A 26,844-nucleotide genomic window follows, 5' to 3' on the forward strand; every position below is an offset into this window, starting at 1 on the left:
TTGTCCTAAGTACCCTCACCCCACCTCTCACAGCCAAGACTGGGTCTTCCCCGAAGAGACAAAACACCAGTTGCAGAAGTAGAACATCTCATTACTTCTCCCAGAAAGCTGTTGTTTTTAAGCAAAGAACATCTGGTTTGTTTCATTACGGTTGATGAGGAAAATGTTTTATTATGATGACCGTTGTATGTGAAAGCCATTAGCTCTCAAATTTTAGTAAAACAAACCTTAAAAAGAATAATTTCTTTTTTGAATTCAGTAAAGAATTTTCCTTTAAGTGTCAGCTGAGGCTTCAGCTAATGCAGAGTGAATGTGCACATACAGATTTTGATACATGGATCAATATTTCGTACCAAACTACCTGAACTCTTCTGAGAGTGACTAGATTTCTATTCCCCATGGAAACAGGAGAGGAATAGCAATGCAATCCAATTCTCAGCCACTGCCCTCAGCCAAAGGAAGCCTGTAGCACTAGCTCTGTTACAGCATATAAATGAGGACCAATGTGTTTCACAGTCAAGTTCAGCTCTAAACTTTTTGAGAAGTTTAAGTCTATGCCTTTAGGGCACTGTCTAATAATGAACGTCATATTTAAATCAGGGTTATTTTAGTAGCTTCTGAACTATAAGTTAGTTTTCCCTTTATTTCTAGAGTTTCTGAAAAGTTGATATTTTATTGTGGGAGCTGAAAAGATAAGATTCATGGTTTGATCAGGCACGAAGTCTACAAACCCTTGTATAAATAACTACCTAAGAGCAAGTATCACTTAGTAGGGCAGCAGTCGCCACTTGTACTTGGGAATCCACACAAGCACCTCCTCCCACATCAGCTACATGAACTCCTGCAAGTCCTGAAATCTTTCTACCTCAACGCCTGAAGAAAGCTTTGGGTGTGAAATGACCATCTCTCAAGACAAAGCCTGAACACAAAGCGAAAACGTGGGTAAAAGGCTTCTTGATGCTCTTTACGGAAAGTTTACACAACCAAAATCAAACTATTGCCATCTCATTAAATTAAAAGCTATAAGCTATAACCTCAGGGCTGATGAAATGGTTTTATCACCTGAACAAGTTTTAATTTATTCTAGGCAATGAACAATTTCACATTTCCCAAGCTACGGAAAACACTGAGTTGTCCCAACCAAGTTCTTATTATGAATAGTGTATTAACAGTTTGCTAGTCACATTGCAGAAACTAAGCATCGTAGAAGGAGAGAATAAATTGTATGGCATAGTTACATTATTTGTTTGTATAAAAAGGGACAACTATACCCAGTTGGAAAATTAGTAGACAGTTTCTAATAAGATCCCAAAATACTAAGAATACACCAATTCTCGGCTTTGCCGAAGTGAGTTCATTTGAAAGCAGAAAAATGAAGCAAATATGATGCTTAATTTGGACCTTCTGAATGTAATCGCTAAATTTAACTCTGTGCTCTGAATATGAATACAGTTCAAAGACGGAGCCTTTGCTTTTCCTTGGTCACTGGTTAATCCTCGTCAACCCAGAAGATCTACTCAGTGAGTAATTAAGCCTGGATACAAGTAGACTCTATGGCCAAATATACCTGGATTTAAATCTCAGCCCTGCCACTGACTAGCTATGTGACCTCGGACACATTACTGAACCTTTGTTAGTCTTGGTTTCTTCATGCATAAGGATGAGAAGTTACACTGTATAACACATGAGGAATGAATGCTAAGTGATCAACATAATGCCTGGCCCACAGTGAGTGCTCAGCACAGTACAGCTATCATCATTATGATTATTATCAGTGATGCAAAATTTCACCCTGGCTATGCACTAAGCCAACAGTGTTTTCAAGGCATTACCCCACTCCAAAGGAGGTGGGACTTTCACTGCAAGAGAAGTTTTTTAAAGTACTATATGGAGAAAAATTCCAGATTATCTAATATAGGCCATGTAAATCTGAAAAAGAGCTTAAATCTTACCAGAATCCCACTGGAGACTAAAAAAGTTCCTTAGAAAGTCTATGCTAGGCCCATTCTGGGGCATTATGGGCAATAAGATCTCAGGGAACCCCCAAGAGAAAATCCAGGGATTAGGGCTGTGAGGACTAGGCAAATGGGAACGGATGGAGTCTTCTTGATGAAACTTTTGTATGTCTTTGCCATTTAAGTGGAATTCAACTTAAACAAAAGTTCTCCTTTTTAAAAGTTACAACTGCAAACTCTCTCATAACCCACAATTTCATAAATTATGCATAATCATTTCCACCTTAATTCCTACATTTTAGGGTTAACTTTTTTTTTTTTTTTTTTGCGGTATGTGGGACTCTCACTGTTGTGGCCTCTCCTGTTGCAGAGCACAGGCTCCGGATGTGCAGGCTCAGCGGCCATGGCTCGCGGGCCTAGCTGCTCCGCAGCATGTGGGATCTTCCCGAACCGGGGCACGAACCCGTGTCCCCTTTATCGGCAGGCGGACTCTCAACCACTGCGCCACCAGGGAAGCCCAGGGTTAACTTTTTTAATAAAAAAGAAACTAATAAAGATATTTGAAAAATATTAACCATCCACAGTTCCTCTCTAAAAGGAATCTTAACATTTTTACCTATTACATTCCATTTGCTATATATATATGATTATCACAGCAAAATGTACAAATGAGTTTGTTACTCATTTTCATGTAAAGTTCTACTAAATATTTTACTAGAACTATAAATAATATAGTAATTTTATAGTTATTATTTTTAAGTAGTTGCATGCTATTTTGCCACTTTGATAACAATTTAAACAATTCTAATATTAGACATTAGGATTGTTTTACATTCTGTTTTGGATTTGCTATAATTTGCATGCAAATGTATCTGTATGTATATACATATGCATTTCTTTAAGTTGCAATAATAACTTTATACATGTATATTTTTTGCTTCCATATAATTTGTTCCTCAGGATAATTCATAGGAGTTGAATTGCTGAGTCACAGTATATGAACATACTTAAGGTGATTCTTCTATATCGCTATTTTGCTTTCTAAACAGGTACCAGCTTGCCATATGATCAGCTATTTCAAAATCTTCACTGAATTATGGGATAAGAGTTTTTAAAATGTTACATTATATATATATTAAAAAATACTCAAATGAAAAATAATAAAAATAGTTACGTAGTCTACATTACTGATTTTAGAGATGTAGCGATTCAGTCCCAGAGAGACTAAGTAACCTGCCTAAGGTTGCAAAACTGATTAATGCCAGGTCTTCTGGCTCCTTCTTCAATGTCCTCACTGAATCACATTATCCTCAGTGTCTCCCTGGCCTCAGAATGTTCCCTTCAGATAGGATACCAGCCACAAGTCGACACAGAAGGGCAAAGGAAAGGTATGAGGGAATCAAAAAATATTCAAGAGGATAGATGTAGGTAGAAGGGGAAAAGGCAGATACAGTAAGGAGAAGCCTTGAAGGATAATTTCCTTGGGTCACGCCAGATAATTTCCATTCCAGGAAGCGCACTTACTTATTTGCAAGCATCAAAGCATGGTCATGACAAAGGATCTCACTGGACTAGGTGGCGCCAGCAGCACAATATTCAAAAGCTTCATGTCAAAGCACTGCAGGAGACATAGGCATTCATAGTTCTCAACAGAGCCCCCTCTAGATCAGTACTAATTAGTGTTATGCCTTACATTTTCCAAGTACAGTATAGCTTCACAGCATCCCTACACACAAGCCGAGGAAGCCAGGGCAAGCATCATCTTCCCATTTCACACATGAAAAAAATGAGGTTTCAGGGAGCAAAGGTCCTATTAAGCACAACAGGCAGAACAGAGACTGAAACTTCAATCCTGACCTCTAACTTAATGTTCTCCCATAATGATATGACTTGTACTTCTTAGTTAGGTAAATTTACTAATAAAAATTTAAAATATTCCTTGAACTGCTAGATTTTTGAAACTTGTTTGCGAATACTTTTTTTTTTTTTAACCAACCTAGAAAGTTTAAAGACCACAAGACTGGCTGCGATTTTTGCCTCAGGCAAGTCAATTCATCAAAAGTGTTTTCACCCCTAGTTAGCGATGAAGTCAACATAATAAGTGGCAATTTGCATAGTTTTAAAATGTAATACAATAAATTACAGTAAGTTGTCAGAGTACATCACAGAATGCAGCATAATGGGAAGTTTGGGCTACTTAGTAAGGTATTGTGGATACATCTCAATAGAAGCAGAGAAAGCTTTCGACAAAATTCAACACCCATTTATGATAAAAACCCTCCAGAAAGTAGGCATAGGGGAAACTTACCTCAACATAATAAATGCCATATATGACAAACCCACAGCCACCATCGGCCTCAATGGTGAAAAACTGAAACCATTTCCTCTAATATCAGGAATAAGAAAAGGTTGTCCACTCTCACCACTGTTATTCAACATAGTTTTGGAAGTTTTAGCCACAGCAATCAGAGAAGAAAAAGAAAAGGAATCCAAATCAGAAAAGAAGAAGTAAAGCTGTCACTGTTTGCAGATGACATGATACTATACATAGGGAATCCTAATGATGCTACCAAAAAACTACTAGAGCTAACCAATGAATTTGGTAAAGCAGCAGGATACAAAATTAATGCATTCCTATATACTAATGATGAGAAATTAAGGAAACACTCCCATTTACCATTGCAACAAAAAGAATAAAATACCTAGCAATATACCTACCTAGGGAGACAAAAGGCCTGTATGCAGAAAAATATAAGACACTGATGAAAGAAATTAAAGATGATACAAACAGATGGAGAGATATACCATGTTTTTGGATTGGAAGAATCAACATTGTGAAAATGACTATACTACCCAAAGCAATCTACAGATTCAGTGCAATCCCTATCAAACTACCCATGGCATTTTTCACAGAGGTAGAACAAAAAAGTTCACAATTTGTATGGAAACACAAAAGACCCTGAATAGCCAAAGCAATCTTGAGAACGAAAAACGGAGCTGGAGGAATCAGGCTCACAGACTTCAGACTACACTACAAAGCTACAGTAATCAAGACAGTATGGTACTGGCACAAAAACAGAAATATAGACCAATGGAACAGGATAGAAAGCCCAGAGATAAACCCACACACATATGGTCACCATATTTTTGAAAAAGGAGGCAAGAATATACAATGGAGAAAAGACAGTCTCTTCAATATGTGGTGCTGGGAAAACTGGACAGCTACATGTAAAAGAATGAAATTAGAACACTCCCTAACACCATACACAAAAATAAACTCAAAATGGATTAAAGACCTAAATTTAAGGCCAGACACTATAAAACTCTCAGAGGAAAACATAGGCAGAACACTCTATGACATAAATCACAGCAAGATCCTTTTTGACCCACCTCCTAGAGAAATGGAAATAAAAACAAAAATAAACAAATGGGACCTAATGAAACTTCAAAGCTTTTGCATAGCAAAGGAAGACATAAAACAAGACGAAAAGACAACCTCAGAATGGGAGAAAATATTTCCAAATGAAGCAACTGACAAAGGATTAATCTCCAAAATTTACAAGCAGCTCATGCAGCTCAATATCAAAAGAAACAAACAATCCAATCCAAAAATGGGCAGAAGACCTAAATAGACATTTCTCCAAAGAAGATATACAGATTGCCAACAAGCACATGAAAGGAAGCTCAACATCACTAATCATTAGAGAAATGCAAAGCAAAACTGCAATGAGATATCACCTCACACCAGTCAGAATGGTCATCGTCAAAAAATCTACAAACAATAAATGCTGGAGAGGGTGTGGAGAAAAGGGAACCCTCTTGCACTGTTGGTGGGAATGTAAATTGATACAGCCACTATGGAGAACAGTATGAAGGTTCCTTGAAAAACTAAAAATAGAACTACCATTTGACCCAGCAATCCCACTACTGGGCCTATACCCTGAGAAAACCATAATTCAAAAAGAGTCAGGTACCACAATGTTCATTGCAGCTCTATTTACAATAGCCAGGACATAGAAGCAACCTAAGTGTCCACTGACAGATGAATGGATAAAGAAGATGTGGCACATATATACAATGGAATATTACTCAGCCATAAAAAGGAACGAAATTGAGTTATTTGTAGTGAGGTGGATGGACCTAGAGTCTGTCATACAGAGTGAAGTCAGAAAGAGAAAAACAAATACCATATGTTAACACATATATATGGAATTTAAAAAAAAAAAAGGTTCTGAAGAACCTAAGGGCAGGACAGGAATAAAGACGCGAGGTAGCGAATGGACTTGAGGACACAGGGTGGGGGGAAGGGGAAGCTGGGATGAAGTGAGAGAGTGGCATGGATATATGTACACTACCAAAAGTAAAATAGATAGCTAGTGGGAAGCAGCCGCATGGCACAGGGAGACCAGCTCGGTGCTTTGTGACCACCTAGAAGGGTGGGATAGGGAGGGTGGGAGGGAGGGAGACGCGAGAGGGAAGAGATATGGAGATATATGTATATGTATAGCTGATTCACTTTGTTGTACAGAAGAAACTAACACACCATTGTAAAGCAATTATACTCCAATAAAGATGTTAAAAAAAAAGATCTTGTGGAGACACTTGAGCTGGCTCCAAGGAGCTAGTCCCTTGCTGAGCTCTGACTCCAGGAAGGCACTAGAGGGAGGGGGAAGACTGCAAGAGGAAGCTCGAATGTGCTCCTCTCTGTTTTGCTTCCCATTCTTACCACCAGTCCCTCAGCCCCACCCCAACTGGGCCCTCCAGCAATGCATCTGCACCCCAGCAGTGACAGTTCATCCCAGTGGTAGCAGCTGGTTGCCCTTTTTCCTCATTCTCAGAACCAGCCTCATTGTGGTTTCTGAGACATACCAGCTGGTCAGCGCTTTCTTGTCCAGCTCCACGGCTCCTCCTTGGAGCATCTAGGTTCCAATAGCTCCAGCCTCTTCCTATAAGCCCCTGTCCTCAGAGCCGTAGCCTCTTCCTGCCATTACCACGTCCATGATACCTCAGTGCAGCGCTGATCAAAATGCTGTGGGCAGATGAGCGCCCGTCCTTGAAGCGTTTGTTACTGTTTCATTAGAATGTCAATTAACTATATCGTGAAGAGCGCTGTTCATTTCAGCTGACTTTCCTTCAGAGGTAGACTCTCCAAAAAAGAAGCAGTGAGTTGATTTACATTCAAGTCAAGCTCCTTATCTCATGGCAGACAGGTAGCAAACAGCAGATCGACTGCTCTGAGTAACATAGTCTTGGTGGCTCCCTCTTGGTGAATGATTCTTCACATTACAGTCGCCCCAAGAATCACTCCTGTACTTTCTGTCTCCTAACGTGGACCCCGACTGATACAGAGGTTAGGTATAGATATATTTTGAGTAACCTTTATTTTAATCATACACATGCATGTGTACAAAACTGTGATATAAAATGCACCATATGGTCAAAAAGCTGGAAATATATTAGCCTAACATGTAGATTACATGGAAAAAAATATTTACCTAAGTCCCAATTGCACCTATATCTAATGACCTTCCTGTGACACTATAGTTTTAAAAAATAAGTAAAGGAACCCAAAGAAAAGTATTCAAAGAACTCCACTCAATATAAACTTCCATCTACAAACGAGAAAAAAAGGTAACAGTAAATGAGAGATAACTTACTCTATTTTTAAAGGCTTGACATATGGTCCCTTTCAAGACCTAGAAAAATGTGTTACTCTGTATGAGTACCTTGTGCTCTGGGACTTCAGAGCACCTGAAGTAATTCTGGGTCTTCTTTCATGAAAGTACTTGTCTCTGTTAATCATATTCATGGGGCTAAGGGTCACTTGGGTCAGCAATTACAGGAGCAGACTATTGAGACAGGCTTATGTCTTTCAACTATTTAAATATTTCCTACTAACCCAACAATGACTTTACTTAATAGTTCAGTGACATGTCTGTAAGATCAATGCCTTCTAGGGTCCACTTCCATCATCAGAGTTAACTGCTATCTGTAAAGGGGGCTCGGAGCTGAGAAAGCAAAGACGACATATATGTACACCTGTTAGCCCCTCACCATAAATGAGGCTCATCCTCTTATCTGTCATCATGAAAACATTATCTGTCACAGAAAACATTTTGTTGAGTTCATATACATGACACACAAACATGCTTTCTTTACAGGGTGTCTGAAAATATGGGGCCAATTATTTCATCCTTTATTACAGAACTATTCATAGGATGACCATATAACTTATCACCCAAACTGGATCAGTACAAGAGGGAGGTAAGTGCCCGGGACCCTGAGACAACTCATGTGTGAAGTCAGCCTGTGTCTTGCTCCAAAGATACATTCACACATCAACTACAGGAATTATGACATAATGGAGGGGAAATCAACGCACAGTAAATAAAATGATAAAAAGGCAAGGCGGAAATAGAGACACAGATGTAGAGAACAAATGTATGGACACCAAGGGGGGGAAGCGGTGGGGGTGGTGGTGGTGGGATGAATTGGGAGATTGGGATTGACATGTATACACTGATGTGTATAAAATAGACAACTAATAAGAACCTGCCGTATTAAAAAATAATAAAATAAAATTTAAAAAAAGGACAACAGATAAATATTTCTCTATGCTTCTAGATACCTTGCATATGAAAACCATTTCTATGTGGCATAAGGTCTTATTCCATGATGTACCCTTTCTGAAGAAAAGCTGGAATATTTTAAAAATTAAGCACACATGGCAACCATGAGAATGCACCTGTTAGATCTTGTACTGGTGGGAGTGTGGCTGACTCAGGGCCCCGCTGCTGTGCAGTAAAATCCACAGCAGTATTTGCATGAAGGCCCTGCTGTCCACAGGCTGCTGGCAGCCTATGACTGAGCACAACAGGAATACTACAGCAAGCCCATTTCTTGGAGACACAGGTCTCCTTTGATGATCAACTGTGGCTCCAGGACTGCCCAGTGGCCTGACTGAATTTTTTTTAGAAAGGCACAGCAAGCAGTCTTAGAGGCTCACCCACACTTTCCTTTTTTCCCTCTCCCCCTCACACATAGTCAGACATACATTGTGGTCTGAAGGCTCTTCCAGCCTCCCGGCCAACTTCCTCCCCATTTTCTCTTATAGACACTTCCCCTAATCAATTTCTTACACATTTAATCTCTTCTTGGTGTCTGTTTCTCAGAGGGTTCAGACTAAGACAGCACAAGCGTGTACTGACATAAACCTAGTTTATATGTATTTAAAAACTCTCAACTGCCTTATTTCTCAATACAAAGAATATTTTTAAACTGAGGGCACTTAAATCGGTCATATATATACACTGAAAATCTACGATGACTTGGTAAACCCAGGAAAATATATGCGTTCTCCCCACAGGATTAAGCCAATTCAAATTGGAAAGGTTAACAGCGTTTAATAAAATTTAAGTATTCAGCCTGAATGTATTTGAATATGGCAGAGAAAACTCAAGCTATTCTTATACTAGAGATTGATACCTCATAGCCTCATCTATAAAATGAGGTATTTCGATGAGAGGCATGATAACTTTTCCATCTAAAATTCTATGGTTTTCAAAAATTTTTATTAATTGATTTGTTTTTTATTTTTTAAGATTCTCTATCATGGGTGCATGGTACTTTGCATTTGGTAAATATCTCTTTAACGGGAGCACAGAATTTCAGGGTAGAAAGGGTACCTAAGGTTACTTATTACACCCTAGAAGATGAGACGCATCAGATTCATTTGACCTAAAAGCAGAAGAAAATTGGACAGTGCAAGTTGCCTAGGTATTTTTCTAACAGCACATGTCATGATCCACATTTTGGATGCTGGGAATAAGAAGCAGCTGTGGCCTTTGATATTTTAAAATTGGTCCACTACCCTGCTATTTTATTTTAAAACATTCAGGGTATTGTGAAAATTGGAATTACCTTGTTTTGACTATTTCTGGGGCTGCCTTCATAATAATTTCTTTTCCTTTTGGTTAGATGGGCAAATATATTGTCCATTCCAACAAGTTAACAGAAATATATTTTAAATATCCGTGAAGGTAAGTATTTAAAGTTCAAAACAGAAACAACGACTACATTAGGTTAAGTTTGCTAACTTAACTAAAGGAAGTCATGAGGTTAAGGTGGGCTGGGAAAGTGGGGAAAGTACTAGAATAAGAGATAGCAGTGTGCGTTTCACTTGAGATTCAGCCCTTTCCTAAACTCACTGTATGACCTGTGGAATGCCATCTACCCTCTCTGGACGTCTGCCTCCTCAGCTGTGAAATGAAAGAGCTGGACAAGATAGCTTATGAAGTCCTTCACAGTTAGCTCATACGGAGTCTATGTACACTTTTCTATCTCACAGTATGACTAGACACTAAACCGTACAGCTCATCCAAAACTGAGTGCTTCTTAGATAGTATCAAAGGAAGAAACCCCAAATACAAATTAATCCAACAAGAAGAACAACATCTATTTCTCCTTTCATTTTTAAGCATTTGTTATATCTAGAGGCAGCTGAAAGGAAACTGTTACAGTTTAAGGAACAACGATTTCCAGGCAAACATTCTATTGACAAGCCCTTTTACTGCCTTCTACAGAGCCACGGAGGACTAGGGGATGAAAACTACTCTCATTCCATTCAGTCTGTGTAGGGACGGAATGAAGCAGAGCTAAGTGTCAAAGCGTTTCCTGTTCTGATGACAGATGGCCAGGCTTGCTGAATGAAAGCTTTTAAAAGAGACCACATCCTGCAGATCTAGGCAAAAGGGCAAAGAAGTGCTCCTGGCTTTCACCATCTCTCCTTGCTCACCATCAAAGCCCTTCACCAACAGAACCCGACGTGAATTCCAAACCGTGACCTCAGTTAGCAACTCGACATTCCCATGAAGCCCAGCTCTCCCATGTCAGCTGAATTCCATCCAAAGCTATTTCCTCTTCCAAGGTAGTCAAGTTGGAAGCATAAAAGCTCTACAGCCATTCTTTCTATTTTTTCCCCTAGATACATAAATCTGAAAACTAGAACAGTAGGGTTCCAAAATAAGCACTTTCCACCACATTTATTTACCCCAGTTGAGAATGTCTTCATACTTAGAAATCTTACAGAGTGAAGTCCATTCTTTTAAATCTATTCAAGTGACCTCTGGGCCATGTAGTCTTATTAAGTGAAAAATAACTGCAGTTACTAAAGGAAAAGACAAGTAAAAAGAATTATTTCCTCTAGGAAAATATGATATTGGGAAACAACTATTATTTATAATAGAATTTGCCACGGGCGGACAATATCTTACAACTCAGACTTGAAAAATGAAAACGTATTTGCAATTTTCATATCAACATTGACATGAGAATTTACTAGTAAGGCGTGCCACTTGGCCCAATGCCCCAGTTTGAAATTTTTTTGCTAAATAAAGATAACACTGATATCACTTTAAAGGGTAATACCGTAAAACATTCTAAAAAATATTTTCCCATTTTCTGCCAACTCACTATGGCATGACTGTGAGAACGTCTTCGTGAGACTTGAAGTTAAGCAGCCTAACTTGTTACTAGTGCCATTAAGCACTGAAATCAAGAAGAAAAAGATGATGACGCCCTCAAAGACTTGCTTTCATAGGTAAAGGTGCCTTTGTTCATGCAGAAAAGCAACATAGCAGCCAGGGAACACAGTCTATAAAAGGAATTGAATTTTCCACTGGCAGCTGGTGTTACCCTGTTGGTAGCTTTGCAAGACACTAAACTCTAATTTCTACTGATAAAGGCTACAGCGATAACACAAAATGCCAAAAGTGATTTTTTCAAGTTGTGTGATGTACGATGTGGAAACTCGAAATTCCTTCCAAGACTGAGATGGATTTTATAAAGTTCTAATGCCCATAGGTAGCAAATAACCAACTAGCGTGGTCAATACACTTAGTAACATCTATCACTGGAAAAACAAATTATTTTCAAAAGTTATTTTCGGCAGATGCCTGAAAGTTGTTTACTACAAAGAATGAACGGCCAATACTTTTATAAATCAAAGAAAAATGTACAAATAATTCTTAGCAAGTGTGTTATGACTGTTTACAATTCTACTACTGCCACAACATAAAAAATGAGATAGAGGCTTACAGTTACATAAGAATTACATAAAGTAACTTGACAGAGCCTACCTTTTTCAGGAACCGGACTCCATAGGTAAATACATAAAGGCCAAATGAAAATTTCCACCTGTGGAAAGTTTAAAAAAAATTCTATGATATTCAATTTAAATATTTCACAGCACATTTTGAAACACGTGAGTGAAAAAAGTCCGTTAAATGAACCCCCCCTACACACACCTCTGCCCCAACCAGGGATTAAACTTAATGAGCGATTTCAGTTCTGGCTAAACACATACACTTATGTGCATGGCATACTGCAAATATTTAAAATATTGATAATTATATTCATAAAAATTTTTCTTGCACTCAGTTATTGTATTTACCCATCTTCTTTTCTACCAACATGTGAATTTCCTCTTGTTCATCGCTCATGAACGAACAGATTTTACAAACATGAAGGTATACAAGATAGCTTTGAATTCTTTGCCTATTTCAGATATTAAGTAAATGACTTAACTTCTGCTCATATTTGTTTTAAAAATAAAAGGTATAACATTTTTAAATCAGGTAACATATTTTTCCTTCATCTTTTAACTAATTTTTATTGGCATCTTTCTGGATATTGCTAAGGGAACCCATTTGGAATCCAAATCATTCATCTGACGTGCAACTGTTAACAACAACCTTATACCATCCCAAACTCTATGTCTACCTGTTAGACATTCACTTTTTTAATGAGGAAAAAATTTTAAGTTCCCTTTCAATGCCAAATGAATTGAATGTTTAAATCTTTTAAAATACGAGACTTTGCAAACACAAAAAGCAATTTGCCTCCTGACAAATTAAAGTTGACTAGTCTCGTTCTCCTTTGTGTTCATTTACAACTTGTAGCCCAAGGTACCATGAACACCTCAGGAATGCTATTTAGTGAAATCAATCAGTTTTTAAAGGCATAGCTATTCACACTCAGAAAATATAAGAACTAAAATCGGGAATTGAGTACCAGGGTAAGAGTTCTTTTGTAGTAACCGTATATATACACACACTATGTATATAAGTTATATAAAGTCTCGTATTCAAACATGCTGGAATTCATGTCAGAACTAACACTGAGAGAAGAGCTTTGAACTGCAGGGTTGAAAATCATCAACTAATCATCCATAAAGCCTGAATTCAGGAAGGAACAAAAAGCAACGATTCTAAAACCTCTTACAAAAGCCCTCTTGTAAGGAAGGGCAGTTCATATACTGCAGTATCAAAGTCAAGGACTTAATTTTTTTTTTTGGTATTATCCTTTTTTTTAATTATTGATATATATTTTTTTACATCTTTATTGGAGTATAATTGCTTTACAATGGTGTGTTAGTTTCTGCTTTACGACAAAATGAATCAGTTATACATATACATATGTTCCCATATCTCTTCCCTCTCGTGTCTCCCTCCCTCCCACCCTCCCCATCCCACCCCTCCAGGCGGTCACAAAGCACCGAGCTGATCTCCCTGTGCTATGCGGCTGCTTCCCACTAGCTAATCTACCTTACGTTTGGTAGTGTATATATGTCAAGGACTTAATTTTAACCCCATCTCCATTATCAATTTTTGGTGGTTATGGGTGAAAGTATCTGTGTGCTTCCTTCTGTTGGGATGTACAAATTCTAAATCAGAAGTTAAGACCAGGGATGGCTCCAAGGGTGTGTAACTTGTGCAGTTACACAGGGTCCCATGCTTGGTTTAATGTTTTGCTGTCACTATCTCGAAATTCTTAATAATTGTTGAACAAGGGGCCCCATATTTTATTTTGCATTGGGCCTTGCAAATTATATAACTGGTTCTGGTCGAGATACATAGATTCTCCTAACTTCGAGCAAATCACTAATATCCCTTGACCTCAGTTCCATCTCTATAATGGGAGAGTGGGTTTATATTATACTGGGTTTTTTTTGTTTTTTGGGGTTTTTTTTTTTTGCAGTACGTGGGCCTCTCACTGTTGTGGCCTCCCCTATTGCAGAGCACAGGCTCTGGACGCGCAGGCTCAGCGGCCATGGCGCACGGGCCCAGCCGCTCCGCGGCATGTGGGATCTTCCCTGACCGGGGCACGAACCGGTGTCCCTGCATCGGCAGGCGGACTCCCAACCACTGTGCCACCAGGGAAGCCCTATTGTACTGTTTTTGATATTTACACTGTTTTGATATATTGATGGCCTAAGGATTTGGTGGAACAAGTAATCTCCACTTCTCTTGAGTCCCTCCCACTCCTGATGGTATTAAACCAACCAACTTCATGCATTTGCAAGTCATTTTTCTGGTCCCTGAAGACAAGTGAATTTGCAACTCCTAGATTAAATGATTTATAACAGCTGTTTCAGCTCTAAGACACTCAGATCAGGCAGTTTTTATGGATAACAAAAAACTTTATGGAAGTCACTGAAATCCCTACAATCACTCATGTAACTACATTTTCTTTCATAAAATAACCCCGCTTTCATAAGACATAGGTTGTATTACAGGAACATGAATGCCTCCATCATTTGAATAACAACCTGTGATGAATATCTATGAGGCAGACATTATTTCCACAAAATATCTACAGAAGCAAAATTTTCAAGCATTTTGCCACATTCGGAAAGTCCTTTTTATATTTGTGTAGTTTCATGTAAGTTACAGTTTTAAATGGTGTCTAGCTACCAGCCCCTGATACAGCCTCTCTCAACTTCCCACTAAAATATCTATGAAAAGAAAGGTAAATAAAGGTGGATGCAACCACAAAAAAGGAAGAAATTACCTTCAGCCTACTGCAAGAATCAGAGAATTTTACAGCAGAAAAAAAGAATAAAATTAGATTTAAAAAATGTAATTAGAGGCAACAAGAAACAAGCTATGGGTGTTAAAAAAGGAAGTAGGAAAATCTTAGTATATCTTCCTGTCTCCACTTTCTGCCATTTGTACAGAAATGCAAAAATCTGCCAGTCAGAAACCTAGACAACTCTCTGTCATGAATGATACTTTTAGAGGCAGCCGGAGAATCCCTCCACCCCATCAATTAGTGACTGTTCAAAAGATGAGTGAGAGGGCTTCCCTGGCGGCGCAGTGGTTGAGAGTCCGCCTGCCGATGCAGGGGACATGGGTTCATGCCCCGGTCCGGGAAGATGCCACATGCCGCGGAGCGGCTGTGCCCGTGAGCCATGGCCGCTGAGCCTGCGCGTCCGGAGCCTGTGCTCCACAACGGGAGAGGCCACAACAGTGAGAGGCCCGCGTACCGCAAACAAACAAACAAACAAACAAACAAAAAGAAATAGAGACACAGATGTAGAGAACAAACGTATGGACACCAAGGGGGGGAAAGCCTTGGGGGGGTCAGGGGGGTGATGAATTGGGAGATTGGGATTGACATGTATACACTGATGTGTATAAAATCAATAACTAATAAGAACCTGCTGTATAAAAAAATAAAATTAAATTTAAAAAAAGAAACCATTGTCATGCTAAGAGAAATATAGTTAAAGAATGTTTCTTTAAAAACTTAAAGATGATGCCTGGTTAAAGATGGCAATGTGAATGCATGAATTTACCTGTGTGCCTTTATGAATGTAGCACTAAACAGGCAGAAGAGGAATTTTGTTAAGGAAAGCATATACTCAAAAGTACTCAGAAAACAGGAGTGAGGACAGCCACCCCATTTTGGAGCCTGGTTGCAGAACCAGGAGCTGTGGGTCCCAAGCTGTGGGTGGAGAATACTCAGAATCACCAGAGAGTCCCAGAAAGCTTCCAGACGAGGAAGCAACTCTGCTAGGAACCTCTATTGGGAAGAGAGGCCTTAGGGATTAGCTTGCCCAAGTCCACACTGCTGCTAAGTGGCAAAACCAGGACACAAACCTAGTGCAGTACTGACTCGAAAGCCCCCTCTCAAATTCCACAGAATTCACGTGCATTTCTCTGCCTAGATGTGTCCCACTACATATATTTGGACATGGAAATCTCTTATATCCATCAGGCCTGAAAATTAGAATGGAAAGCTAGTCAAAACCACCACCCACTGAATCTGGTTTATTGTCCTTATGCAACAAGGCTGAAAGGGCTCTTTGTGAAAATCAAGACTACTAAAATGTGCCATAAAAGCAGGGAATCAGAGCGTTGAGGTCTTGTGTCTTACTGTCAGGTGTCACCCACGTGGCAGGTCCTAATCTATAGAGAAGACGGAAGCAGAGAAAGACAGCCAGAGCAGCCCCCTGAGCTCAACTCAGCACACCATCCTAGAGAGAGGAAGGCAGCACATGGGCCATTTTCTTTACAACATTTCTGGAGTGCTTGCTCTGTGCTAGCAGCTGTTCTAAGCACTTTACAAGTAGAAAGTCATTTAGTGAAACTATTCCACACACCAAGGTAGGTCCTATTAACATCATCCCTAGTTTTTTTCAGACGAGGAAACAAGCACAGTGCGGTTTAATGACTTGCCCAAGGGTCACACAGCTAGAGAGGGAGAGCACGGGGACTACGAACCAGGCAGCATGGCTTCAACATCCCAGCTCTTAAGCATTAGGCTCTGCTGCCTCTTCCTGATTTTATACACCTGAAAACTGAAGACAGTGTATTCAGCTGAAATGGTGTTTCTGACCGAGGGGCCATTCGTGGACACCACGTGATGAGAACGCTCTCTGTCCTGATGAATAGAAACTGGCTGCTTGCAAAACTGGAAACAGGGAAGGACTGCATTGGGGATTCTTTTCAATACCAGGGCCCTTAAACAATACTGAGCTTGTCCACTAAAGTCACCAGTTATTATCCGGGCGCCCTTCTCCATCTTATCCACTCATCCTGTCCATGTACTGCAACACTATGCCTCCTTTGGGATTTGTGTCAAATGCTAGTTACACCAAAAAGCCACCTTTTCTCAATGTTGCAACACTGAAAGCATTGTAATTCTCTGACGGTGTGTTTCTTACCTCCTTACCTCGTCTTTGATTACAGCCACAAACCTCTGACTTGCTTGTGAGTTCCAAGTGGGTGCGACTGAATCTTACTTATCTTTGTGTTTCTGACAGCAAACAGATTGTCCTACGAGAAATAGCTCCTAAATTGACATCTGAATTTTTATTAATGGTATGAGTACTCCCCTTGACTTCTCTACTTTTAGCTTTATTTTAAGCAAAATTGTCCTTAATCAAATAGTTTTATCAACTGTTTCCATAAACTGTGCAAAATATGTATAGGAAAGGGAAAAGACATGCCAAATGCTGCTAACAATTTTTTACATGACCCAAAACAGTAGGAATTTGGAATCAAAGAAAGTCAACTCTGGAATGGTCTAAATAATAATAAAAAAATACTGTATTGAGTGAAAAACTAAAATACCTTGTTAGGACACACAAAAAATAGCATATAGTTCCTTTGATTCTGATTGAATTTATTAATTTTGAGACATTTCCATTTTAGCTGTTCCATAATCTAAGGTAAGAAAAAAAAATCATTGCTTATCAAATACATAAAGAAGAGTGAAGTAGGGCTTATATCTGTTTTTCATAAAATTTAATACTTAATATAAACATGCCACTATATCTTGCAAATTATTACAAACAAAGTGAAATTATGGAGTTTGATAAATGAGAATATATTTTGAAATAAATTAGTATAAACTTTGTATATTGATACAGTCGTCCCTCAGTATCCATGGGGCATTGATTCCAAATATCAATATCAAATAACAAAATCCAAGAACGTTAAAACCCCTTATATAAAATGGTGTAGTATTTGCATACAACCTATACACATTCTCCTGTATACTTTAAATCATTTCTAGAATACCTCATACAACGTAAATGCTATGTAAATAGTTGCTAGTACGTGGCAAATTCAAATTTTGCTTTTTGAAACTTTCTGGAGTTGTTTTCTAGTTTGTTTGTTTGTTTTTGAGGTATGCGGGCCTCTCACTGTTGTGGCCTCTCCCGTTGCAGAGCACAGGCTCTGGACGCGCAGGCTCAGCGGCCATGGCTCACCGGCCGATGCAGGGGACACAGGTTCGTGCCCCGGTCCAGGTGGATCCCACATGTCGCGGAGCGGCTGGGCTCGTGAGCCATGGCCGCTAAGCCTGTGCGTCCGGAACCTGTGCTCCGCAGTGGGAGAGGCCACAACAGTGAGAGGCCCGCATACCGCAAAAAAAACAAAAAACAGCAAGTAATGAATTTGGGGATTCAAATCCAGGCAATCTGATTCCAGAGACCACATTCCTTTCTACTAAATATCGCCTCTTTATTTTAACACAAAAGTTAAAATAGAAGGTTCTTTTTCTTTTTTTTTGCCAAGAACATTACTCTATAGCTCTCACTCCTATCACATTAGGCAAAATCAGTGGAGTTACGCTGACAGCTGCAGCCTCCACTTTCAAGCTCCTTTTCGATACTAAGGCAGGAGGACAAGTAAGACTTTCTCTGTTGTCTTCTCTTCCTTTCTCCACAAATGTAAAGCACACACTCAAGGTGAAATGACTTGGCTACAGTCCTAGTTAGAGCTGGTGTCATGAGTGAATGCTGCATATCCTAGTAGGACAATAGCTCACCGAGGGCAAGGATTTGGTCTTATGGGTGTTTTATTGTAACATCAGTATATTTCTGTATCTATAAATCAGAGTTATCCATCTCCCATTTTTTACGTGTTCAAACACAAATTTTTCTTAACAGTCTTGTTCTACCGAACAGCCTTGTTCTTCAGTGATCCCTGGGAGTCCATCCACACCCTTGTTCTACCGATGAAAACATCAGGTTCAAAGAAATGTGTAACTTCTCTACATTCCCAGGTAACTTGGTGAAAGAAAAGAGGTCTCCCCAGTTTTCATACCAGGTCTCCTTTGTTCACATCTTGTGTCCCTATGGCCTTAAAGTCAATTCTCTAAGGAGGTAGTGTGATGTCCATTAGTGCACAGACAACACATTTCACAAATTAAGCCAAAACCTAAATTTTTTTTTACAAAGCCACAGGTGTCAGACTTCTATTTGTTTGTTTGGATGGTTGGTGGGTTGGCTGGACTCTTGGTTTGTAGAACAAAATAAGGCCCCTCAATTATATTTTGCATTTAATAAGTCTAACAAAGCCATCAGGCATCACTGAATCATGTTTATGATGCAGACACATATTTCTTTCTTGTTCCACAGGCTTTTAGCCAAAATACCTCCCCCAAAAGATGAGTTTTTGTTACATTTAGAACACAGGATTTTGAAATTAAGATAGACCCAAAGTCTTAGTTAAATAACTGGTAGGTTTCAACTGAGAACATTTTTTTAAAGAGGTAATGATTTTTAAGTCAGTATTCTCCTTTTCAAGCTGTTACTGGGACACTAATTGTATTACTTGAGCACAATAGAGATGTTCATCAACTAGGGAGAAAGTAAATTGACTTTAGTTTGAAAAACATCCCATATAGCTTAAAGGATGAAACAAAGGTGAGATTAAAGATTCCTTTTTTGGAAACTCTGGTATACAATCTAATTTCCCAGAATAGCCTTCAAACTTTCATTAGTTTAGGAATCCAAAGAAAAACTCTAGCTAGGGGAAAAGATGTGACTCATCCCATGGACTGATTATGCAGACCTGAGTTTTCGCCATAAAGCAAACATTTCCTGAAATTATTTCTATCTCCATCAATAATTAACTCTGTGACTCCAAATAGTTTTCCTCATCTGCTCAGATGGTTCTCTGTTTGACAAGCAACAGTCTTATCAATGCAATCACTGAGGTTGGAGGTAGGTCAAACCTATTCACTTCATTTCCAGGGCAAAGGTGAACTTAATTTGAGCAGAACTGTCTTCACTAAATCACTGATTCAAAGAACAGGTTAAGCACTTACGTAAGTTTGGTAATATGCAAAATAACGCTATATCTTTCATGAATATATATACTTATATACACACACATATATATAAGATAAAAATAAAGAAGGAAATATAAACACCAAATTCAGGATAGAGATTGCCTCTGGAGGGTAGAGTAGACAGAGAAGGGGTATACAGGGAGCCTCAGCTGCTTCTGTAATATTTTAATCCTTTAAAACAGGATTGGATAGAGCTCAGAGGGTCTTTGTTGTATCAGTCTCTGTATTTAAAAATACTTCATTATACAAAAAAGGTAACATGAATAAGAATTATGTTCAGTAAAAACATATAAAATGACTGTCTTTTTCTTTTCTCACACCTAGAAACTATGAATGGCTTGTTCTTTACGTACCATCAGCCCAAGCATCCTTTTCTAAGCATTATAACTAATTTTACTCTTTTCCTGTCATTATATTCATGCTTTTAGGGCTAAAATTGCCATTGGAAATGTTTCAGGTATCGTCTGCATTTATGCTGACTTCTATATCTACTGTGCTCCATTGCTTAGACTTAGCTATGATTTAGATATTGGTGCTTTTTTTTTTTAACGCTTTGTTTATAAGTTCTATCAGCAGTCAAATTTTACTGATTCTCTCTTCAGTTCTCTATTGAGGTCTATTCTTTTATCTCCAGGTTGACTTCCCTTGTCAAGTGCCCAGCAAGGTGGAACTCAGCATCGCTGGTGTTTGTCCCTTCCCATGAGTCTTTCCAACACCAGTCCCAGGCCTCTACACTCTACTCAAAACACATCTGCGAAAAACCGGTCTCCACAAAGTACACTTCTGTTAGGTCATTCTGCCTATAAAATATTTCTCCTTACTCCTATAATTCCCCTGAATATAGACTAAACATATAATTGTGAGCTTAAAGTCCATTCATTTATAATCAAGTTTGAAAGGCCATGATTTGTGGAAATCAGAAAAAGATAAATGAGCATTTTCCAGCTAACACTTGTCTAGAATAAGGATAAAGGAAGGAATAAAACCAAGACTGCTCTCCTGTTGCCAAAAATAAAATTAGTCAATATGACTTTGGAACATGCACTTGCAAATGTCACAATTCTTAAGCGTGTGGGTGAGGCAAAAGCAGCCAAATATTTATTACCATCTAGCGCCAAACTAATGTCGTGTGCCCCTTGAACGTCAAGTGCTTTCCTAGTCTCTATGTAATTTTTTTTCTTTTCTGAAAGCAGACTGAAGACAAGGAGTCATTTGTTCAGATGCTGTGATTGCACAGGAAAGACGCAAATGGAAACTAATGGTACTTCAGTTTGCAAAAGGTACCTACTTTTGAATTTAAGAAAGAAATGAATTGGCCCCTCTCTACTGCCCTGTTTGGTGTCAACTTTCTGCCGCAGGCTCTCCTGCACATGTCATAACTGGACGAGAGACTAAGCAGCAGACCGTTCACAGGGATCGGGGTGGAGACCCTCCTTACCCTTAAATCCTGCCTACAACTCTAGTATAAAATTTCTTTAGTTTCCTCATCTGAAAATGGGGATAAAAATACCTATTTTTTAGGGCTGTTAGAATTTAATGAGACGTGAAAGAAAAAATTAAAATACAGAGAGAGATGCTCAGGAATGGATGCTAGGATGCTAACTAGGCTCATTCTTAATTCACTTGCCCTGACACACCAGTCTCACCATGCAAACATTAAATATCATAAATCATGTCTCACCTCCTGGAGGTTTTTTTTTTTTCATCTTTTTTCCACCCACACCCACACCTCTCATCCCCCAGCTCCTTCAGCCTGTTCACCACCACACCCTCCACCTGGACTTTTAAGTTGTCTGTGAAGAATACCCACGTGTACATGTAGATGTTTATGTATGTGTATATGTATGTACACACATAGATACATAGATTATGTAAATATAGGTCTATGTATGTGTATATACACACATATCTATGTATATGTATATTCATGTACATATAAAAGTTAAATCCAAGAATGTCAAGGATCTTCCAATTGGAAACAAATACAGGTTTCTGTATTTGCTTCTGACCTAGTAGCCTCTACTTGGGAGGATGATGTTCTTGCTCCTTCCTCTATTAGAGAAAGAAACATAATCAGACAAACAATTTGTAATCACTGAGGTATTTTCCAGAAAAGTCAGTCAACCTGTACTCCCATTTAAGAAAACAAGCCATTTCACAAAACTGAACCTAGTTACAACACACACAATGAAATTTTTGGCTGACTAGTTGATGCCATGTGAGTTGTATGCTGATTGAAAGGGTAATGAGTTGCCCACACACCAGCTATATTCATACTGTGGCATCTCATGGTTTTTTTTTGGTTTTTTTTTTTTTTGCGGTACGCGGGCCTCTCACTGTTGTCGCCTCTCCCATTGCAGAGCACAGGCTCCAGATGCGCAGGCTCAGCGGCCATGGCTCACAGGCCTAGCCGCTCTGTGGCATGTGGGATCTTCCCGGACCGGGGCACGAACCCGTGTCCCCCGCATCGGCAGGCGGACTCTCAACCACTGCGCCACCAGAGAAGCCCCCACCTCATGTTTTAATTAACCTGAACCCTCCTTTCACTATGAGCATTGGAAGACAGTGGCACTGAGCTGCCCACTTCCAAGTAGCATCATGCTACCAAAAACTGTTAGCATTCATAAATGAATTCGGTAAAGTTGCAGGATATGAAATCAAGGTACAGAAATCTGTGATATTTCTATACACTAATAAACTATGAGCAAGAGAAATTAAGAAAATAATCTTTTACAATTGCATCAAAAAGAATAAGATATTGAGAAATAAATTTAACCAAGGATGTGAAAGATCTGTACACTGAAAACTGTAAGACACTGATGAAAGAAACTGAAGAAGACACACACAAAAAAGGAAAAATATTCCAGCCTCATCAATTGGAAGATTTAATAGTTAAAATGTCCATACTACCCAGAGCAACCTACGGATTCAATATAATCCCTACCAAAATGCCAAGGGCATATTTCACAAAACTAGAACAAATAAATCTAAAATTTGTATGGAACTACAAAAGATCCTGAATGGCCAAAACAATCTTGAGAAAGAATAACAAAGCTGGAGACAACACACTCCCTGATTTCAAACTATACTACAAAGCTATAGTAATCAAAACTGCATGGTACTGGCACAAAAACAGACACATAAATCAATGGAACAGAATAGAGAGCCCAGAAATAAACTCACACATATATGGGCAACTAATCTATAACAAAGGATCAAAGAACACAGAATGGAGAAAGGACAGGCTCTTAAATAAATGGTGCTGAGAAAACTGGACAGCTACATGTAAAAGAATGGAACTAGATCATGATCTTACACCACAAACAAAATTAACTCAAAATGGATTAAAAACGTGAATGCAAGACCTGAAACCATAAAATTCCTAGAAGAAAACATAGGTGGTAAACTCACCAACATTGGTCTTAGAGATATTTTTGTGGATCTGACTCCAAAGGCAAGGGAAACAAAAGCAAAAATAATCAAGTGAGATGACATCAAACTAAAAAGCTTCTGCACAGCAAATGAAACCATCATCAAAACAAAAAGGCAACATACTGAATGGGAGAAAATATTTGCAAATCAATACTGAATAAGGGGTTAATTTCCAAAATATATAAAGAACTCATATAACTCAACAACAACAACAAAACAACCTGATTTAAAAATGGGGAGAGGATCTGAAGACATTTTTCCAAAGAAGACATACAGATGGCTAACATGTATGTGAAAAGATGCTCAAAGTTGTCAGTAATTATCAGGGAAATGCAAATCAAAACCACAATGAGCTATCACCTCCAACCTATTAGAATGGCTATTATCAAAAAGGTAAGGAATAACAAATATTGACAAGGATATGGAGAAAAGGGAACTCTCATATACTGTCGGCAGGGATGTAAATTGGTGCAGTCACTATGGAAAACAGTATGGAGATTCCTCAAAAAACTAAGAATACAACTACCATATGACCCAGCTGTTCCACTTCTGGGTATTTATCCAAAGAATAAGAAAACAGTAATTCGAAAAGATATATGCAACCTCATGTTCTTTGCAGCAATATTGACAATATCCAAGATACAGAATCAACCTAAGTGTCTATCAATGAATGAATGGATAAAGAAAATGTGATACACACACACACACACACACACACACACACACACACACACACACGAATATTATGCAGCCATAGAAAAGAATGAAACTTGTCATTTTTGACAACATGGATGGATCTTGAGGGCATCATGCCAAGTGTAACAGACAGAGAGAGACAAATACCATATGATCTCACTTACATGTGGAATCTGAAAAACAAACAAAAGCAAGCTCACAGATACAGAGAACGGATCAGTGGTTGCCAGAGGCAGGGGGAGAAATGAATGAAGGGAGTGAAATGGGCAAAATGAATCAAAAGGTACAAGCTTCCAGTTATAAAATTAATAAGTCATGAGAATGTAAAGTACAGCATGGTAACTATAGTTAACAACACTGTGTTGCATGTCTGAAAGTTGCTGAGAGGACGTCTTAATAGTTCTCATCGCAAGAAAAAAAAATCCTGTAACTACGTATGGTGACAGATATTACCTTACTGTGGTGATCATTTCACAATGCACATATATAAATACAAATCATTATGTCTGTACACCTGAAACTAATATAGTGCTGTATGTCAATTATAGTTCAATAGAAAATAACTAAAAAATAAACTAGCATCATGATCTCTTGTACTAGCTAGCATTACATGGTATGACATACTGACAGTAAACCTATACTTAGAAAATAATAAGCAGCATGAAACAAAGGGATAAGCATGAGATTTCCAATCAGGAGACACTGTAATCATCCTCTGATGCTCTCAAAATGACCTTGGGCAAATTCAAGTCTTTTCTGGGGAAGCAATCAGACCTTTAAGGTCTCTTTGAACTCTTATATGTTGAGTCTTAGTCATATTTTGATCCTGCAGTATTTGACAAAACTGGCCACTCTCCTTTGCCTGAAAAGCTGTTGCGTTGCTCTTTTCCTCTTTTGTCCCAACTCTCCAAAGTCAGAATACCCAGGGTTCCATCCTCAGCCTCCTTTTCACTCCATATGCTCCCGCTAGTGAAATCACCCACTCCCCGTATGCTGTGCGATAGCTGCCTCTAACCGGCTTTATAAGGCTGGATACCCAAACACCAGACCTCTCCACCAATACAGGCACCTTGGACTCAAGATTAAACGTTTCTTATCTCTCTCCCAGAAATCCACTCTGTTTCTGACATATCTTTATCAAAGACATTATTATCCACTAAGTTTCCTCTCCTCCTCCTTCAACCCCTATCTCCCATAAGTCATCAAATCTAAAAGTTCTACTTTGGAAATATTCCTTTCATTTAACCTCTTTGCTCTATTCTCTGGTCCAGCACATGTAGTTTTCATCTCTCTTGAAGGGTGGGCTAGCCTTTGCCAAGCTCCACAGACAGACATTTAAGCCAGGATGTCAAATGATTGATTGAATCATGAGAAAAAGAACAGTCGCACAGTCCAGAAAATTTGCTTTGGCATGAATGAGAGTTTCTCTTCCAACAGGCAAACCTACACAGAAATCCAGGGTATCATCAGATTGATTGCAAAACAGAACAAGAAGAGTTGGTGATCTGAAGATGGGCCTAAGGCACTTTCGCCGAAGAGCATGTCTTCCCATTTCAGAAGCCAACACTCCTTTTCCCCGCTGCTCTAATAAGCTCAGACAACCTGTACCTCAGAACGTCCCATTATACCGTGCCTGCACCCCTGCCCTCTTCTCAGCTGGGTGAAGCTAATCAAATGTTGCCCTTAGCCGGGCCTGGAGCCACCTCTTTAAGGGGACTTGACAAATCTCATTTCTAATCCATCATATGTTGATTCCTTTTTTTTTTTAACCTTAACCCTAAGTTTGGAAATAATGAACACATACTTGTCTCCATGTATTGCTCACAAATATTACCTCTCAGGTATCAGGGATGCTTTCCATCTTCTGAATAGCCCATTCACCTTTATGCCTCAGCCTCTTTGCTCATACCTTTCTCTCCTGGGACTTCTTTTCCTCTTTATCCAGCTCAACTTATCATGACCTTTCTGAAATTTTCCCTGGTCTCCACCCCCCAAGGCAGAAGTGTTTGTCCCCATAATGTACTATTTTAATATTAATATTTATTATAGTTATCCTTTAAGAGACCAACCACCATTTGAATTTTCAGTTCTGAGTGAAAGATCTGTGCCTTAATTCTGCCCAGGACTAACATTAGGGAGGCTACGTTTGCACTGTCTGGGCTAGAATACTGGATCCATCATTTTCAAACAGTCTTTGTGAGCATGGGTGCTCCCTGTGACTCTATCACCCGGTCTATAAAATGAAGATAGTAACACCTATTCAAAGGGTTTGAGAGAGGATTAAATGAGACAATACTTGTAATGTGCACAGAACAGCATTTCAATGCATGGCAAGTGTTCAATAACTTAACTATCTTTACTATTTTTATATAGCATGTATATGACAGATTCCCCATAAATGATTTCTGAATTAAGTTTTATGATTAACTGTATGAGCCAGTGCAGCCACACCACTAAACTACAACATGACTTTAGGACAGACATTTCGTATGAGATTTGAAGATACAAAGGTAGAGGAGGCCTTCATTCTATTGAAGTTGTTAAGCAGTGGGTCAGTGGGTCATGTAAATGAGACTCTCTGTTGCTTCTTTATTAAGTTTATGTGTCAGAATTTGGCTGACTTCTTATTTTTCCCCTTGTTTGCAGTTTTAAAGTTATTGAATATTTAATGCTACAAAACCACTTGAGATTGCTGCTACACTAAATCTGAACATTGTACAAGCAGCTCTGAAAATGTTAAGAGTAAAATTTAGTAGAGCTGGGAAGTGAAAAGTACAGCAGTGAATTTCCATGCTAATGTGGTGTTATAAATAAAATATGATACATGGAGTAATCA

At 38.8% G+C, this 26,844-nt stretch overlaps 1 protein-coding gene across 4 annotated transcripts in view; it reads right to left on the reverse strand.

Moving 5' to 3' along the window:
• The window catches only part of CERS6 (ceramide synthase 6), a 322,884-nt gene that overhangs the window by 131,886 nt on the left and 164,154 nt on the right, over positions 1–26,844 (reverse strand). For all 4 annotated transcript variants that reach the window (XM_073807612.1, XM_019922828.3, XM_073807613.1 and 1 more), the window contains exon 4: positions 12,092–12,149. In XM_073807612.1, coding sequence (XP_073663713.1) covers positions 12,092–12,149 — 58 coding nt within the window. The remainder of the gene's footprint in view (positions 1–12,091; positions 12,150–26,844) is intronic.

Source organism: Tursiops truncatus, chromosome 7 (assembly GCF_011762595.2).
Source record: "Tursiops truncatus isolate mTurTru1 chromosome 7, mTurTru1.mat.Y, whole genome shotgun sequence".
Lineage (NCBI taxonomy): Eukaryota > Metazoa > Chordata > Mammalia > Artiodactyla > Delphinidae > Tursiops > Tursiops truncatus.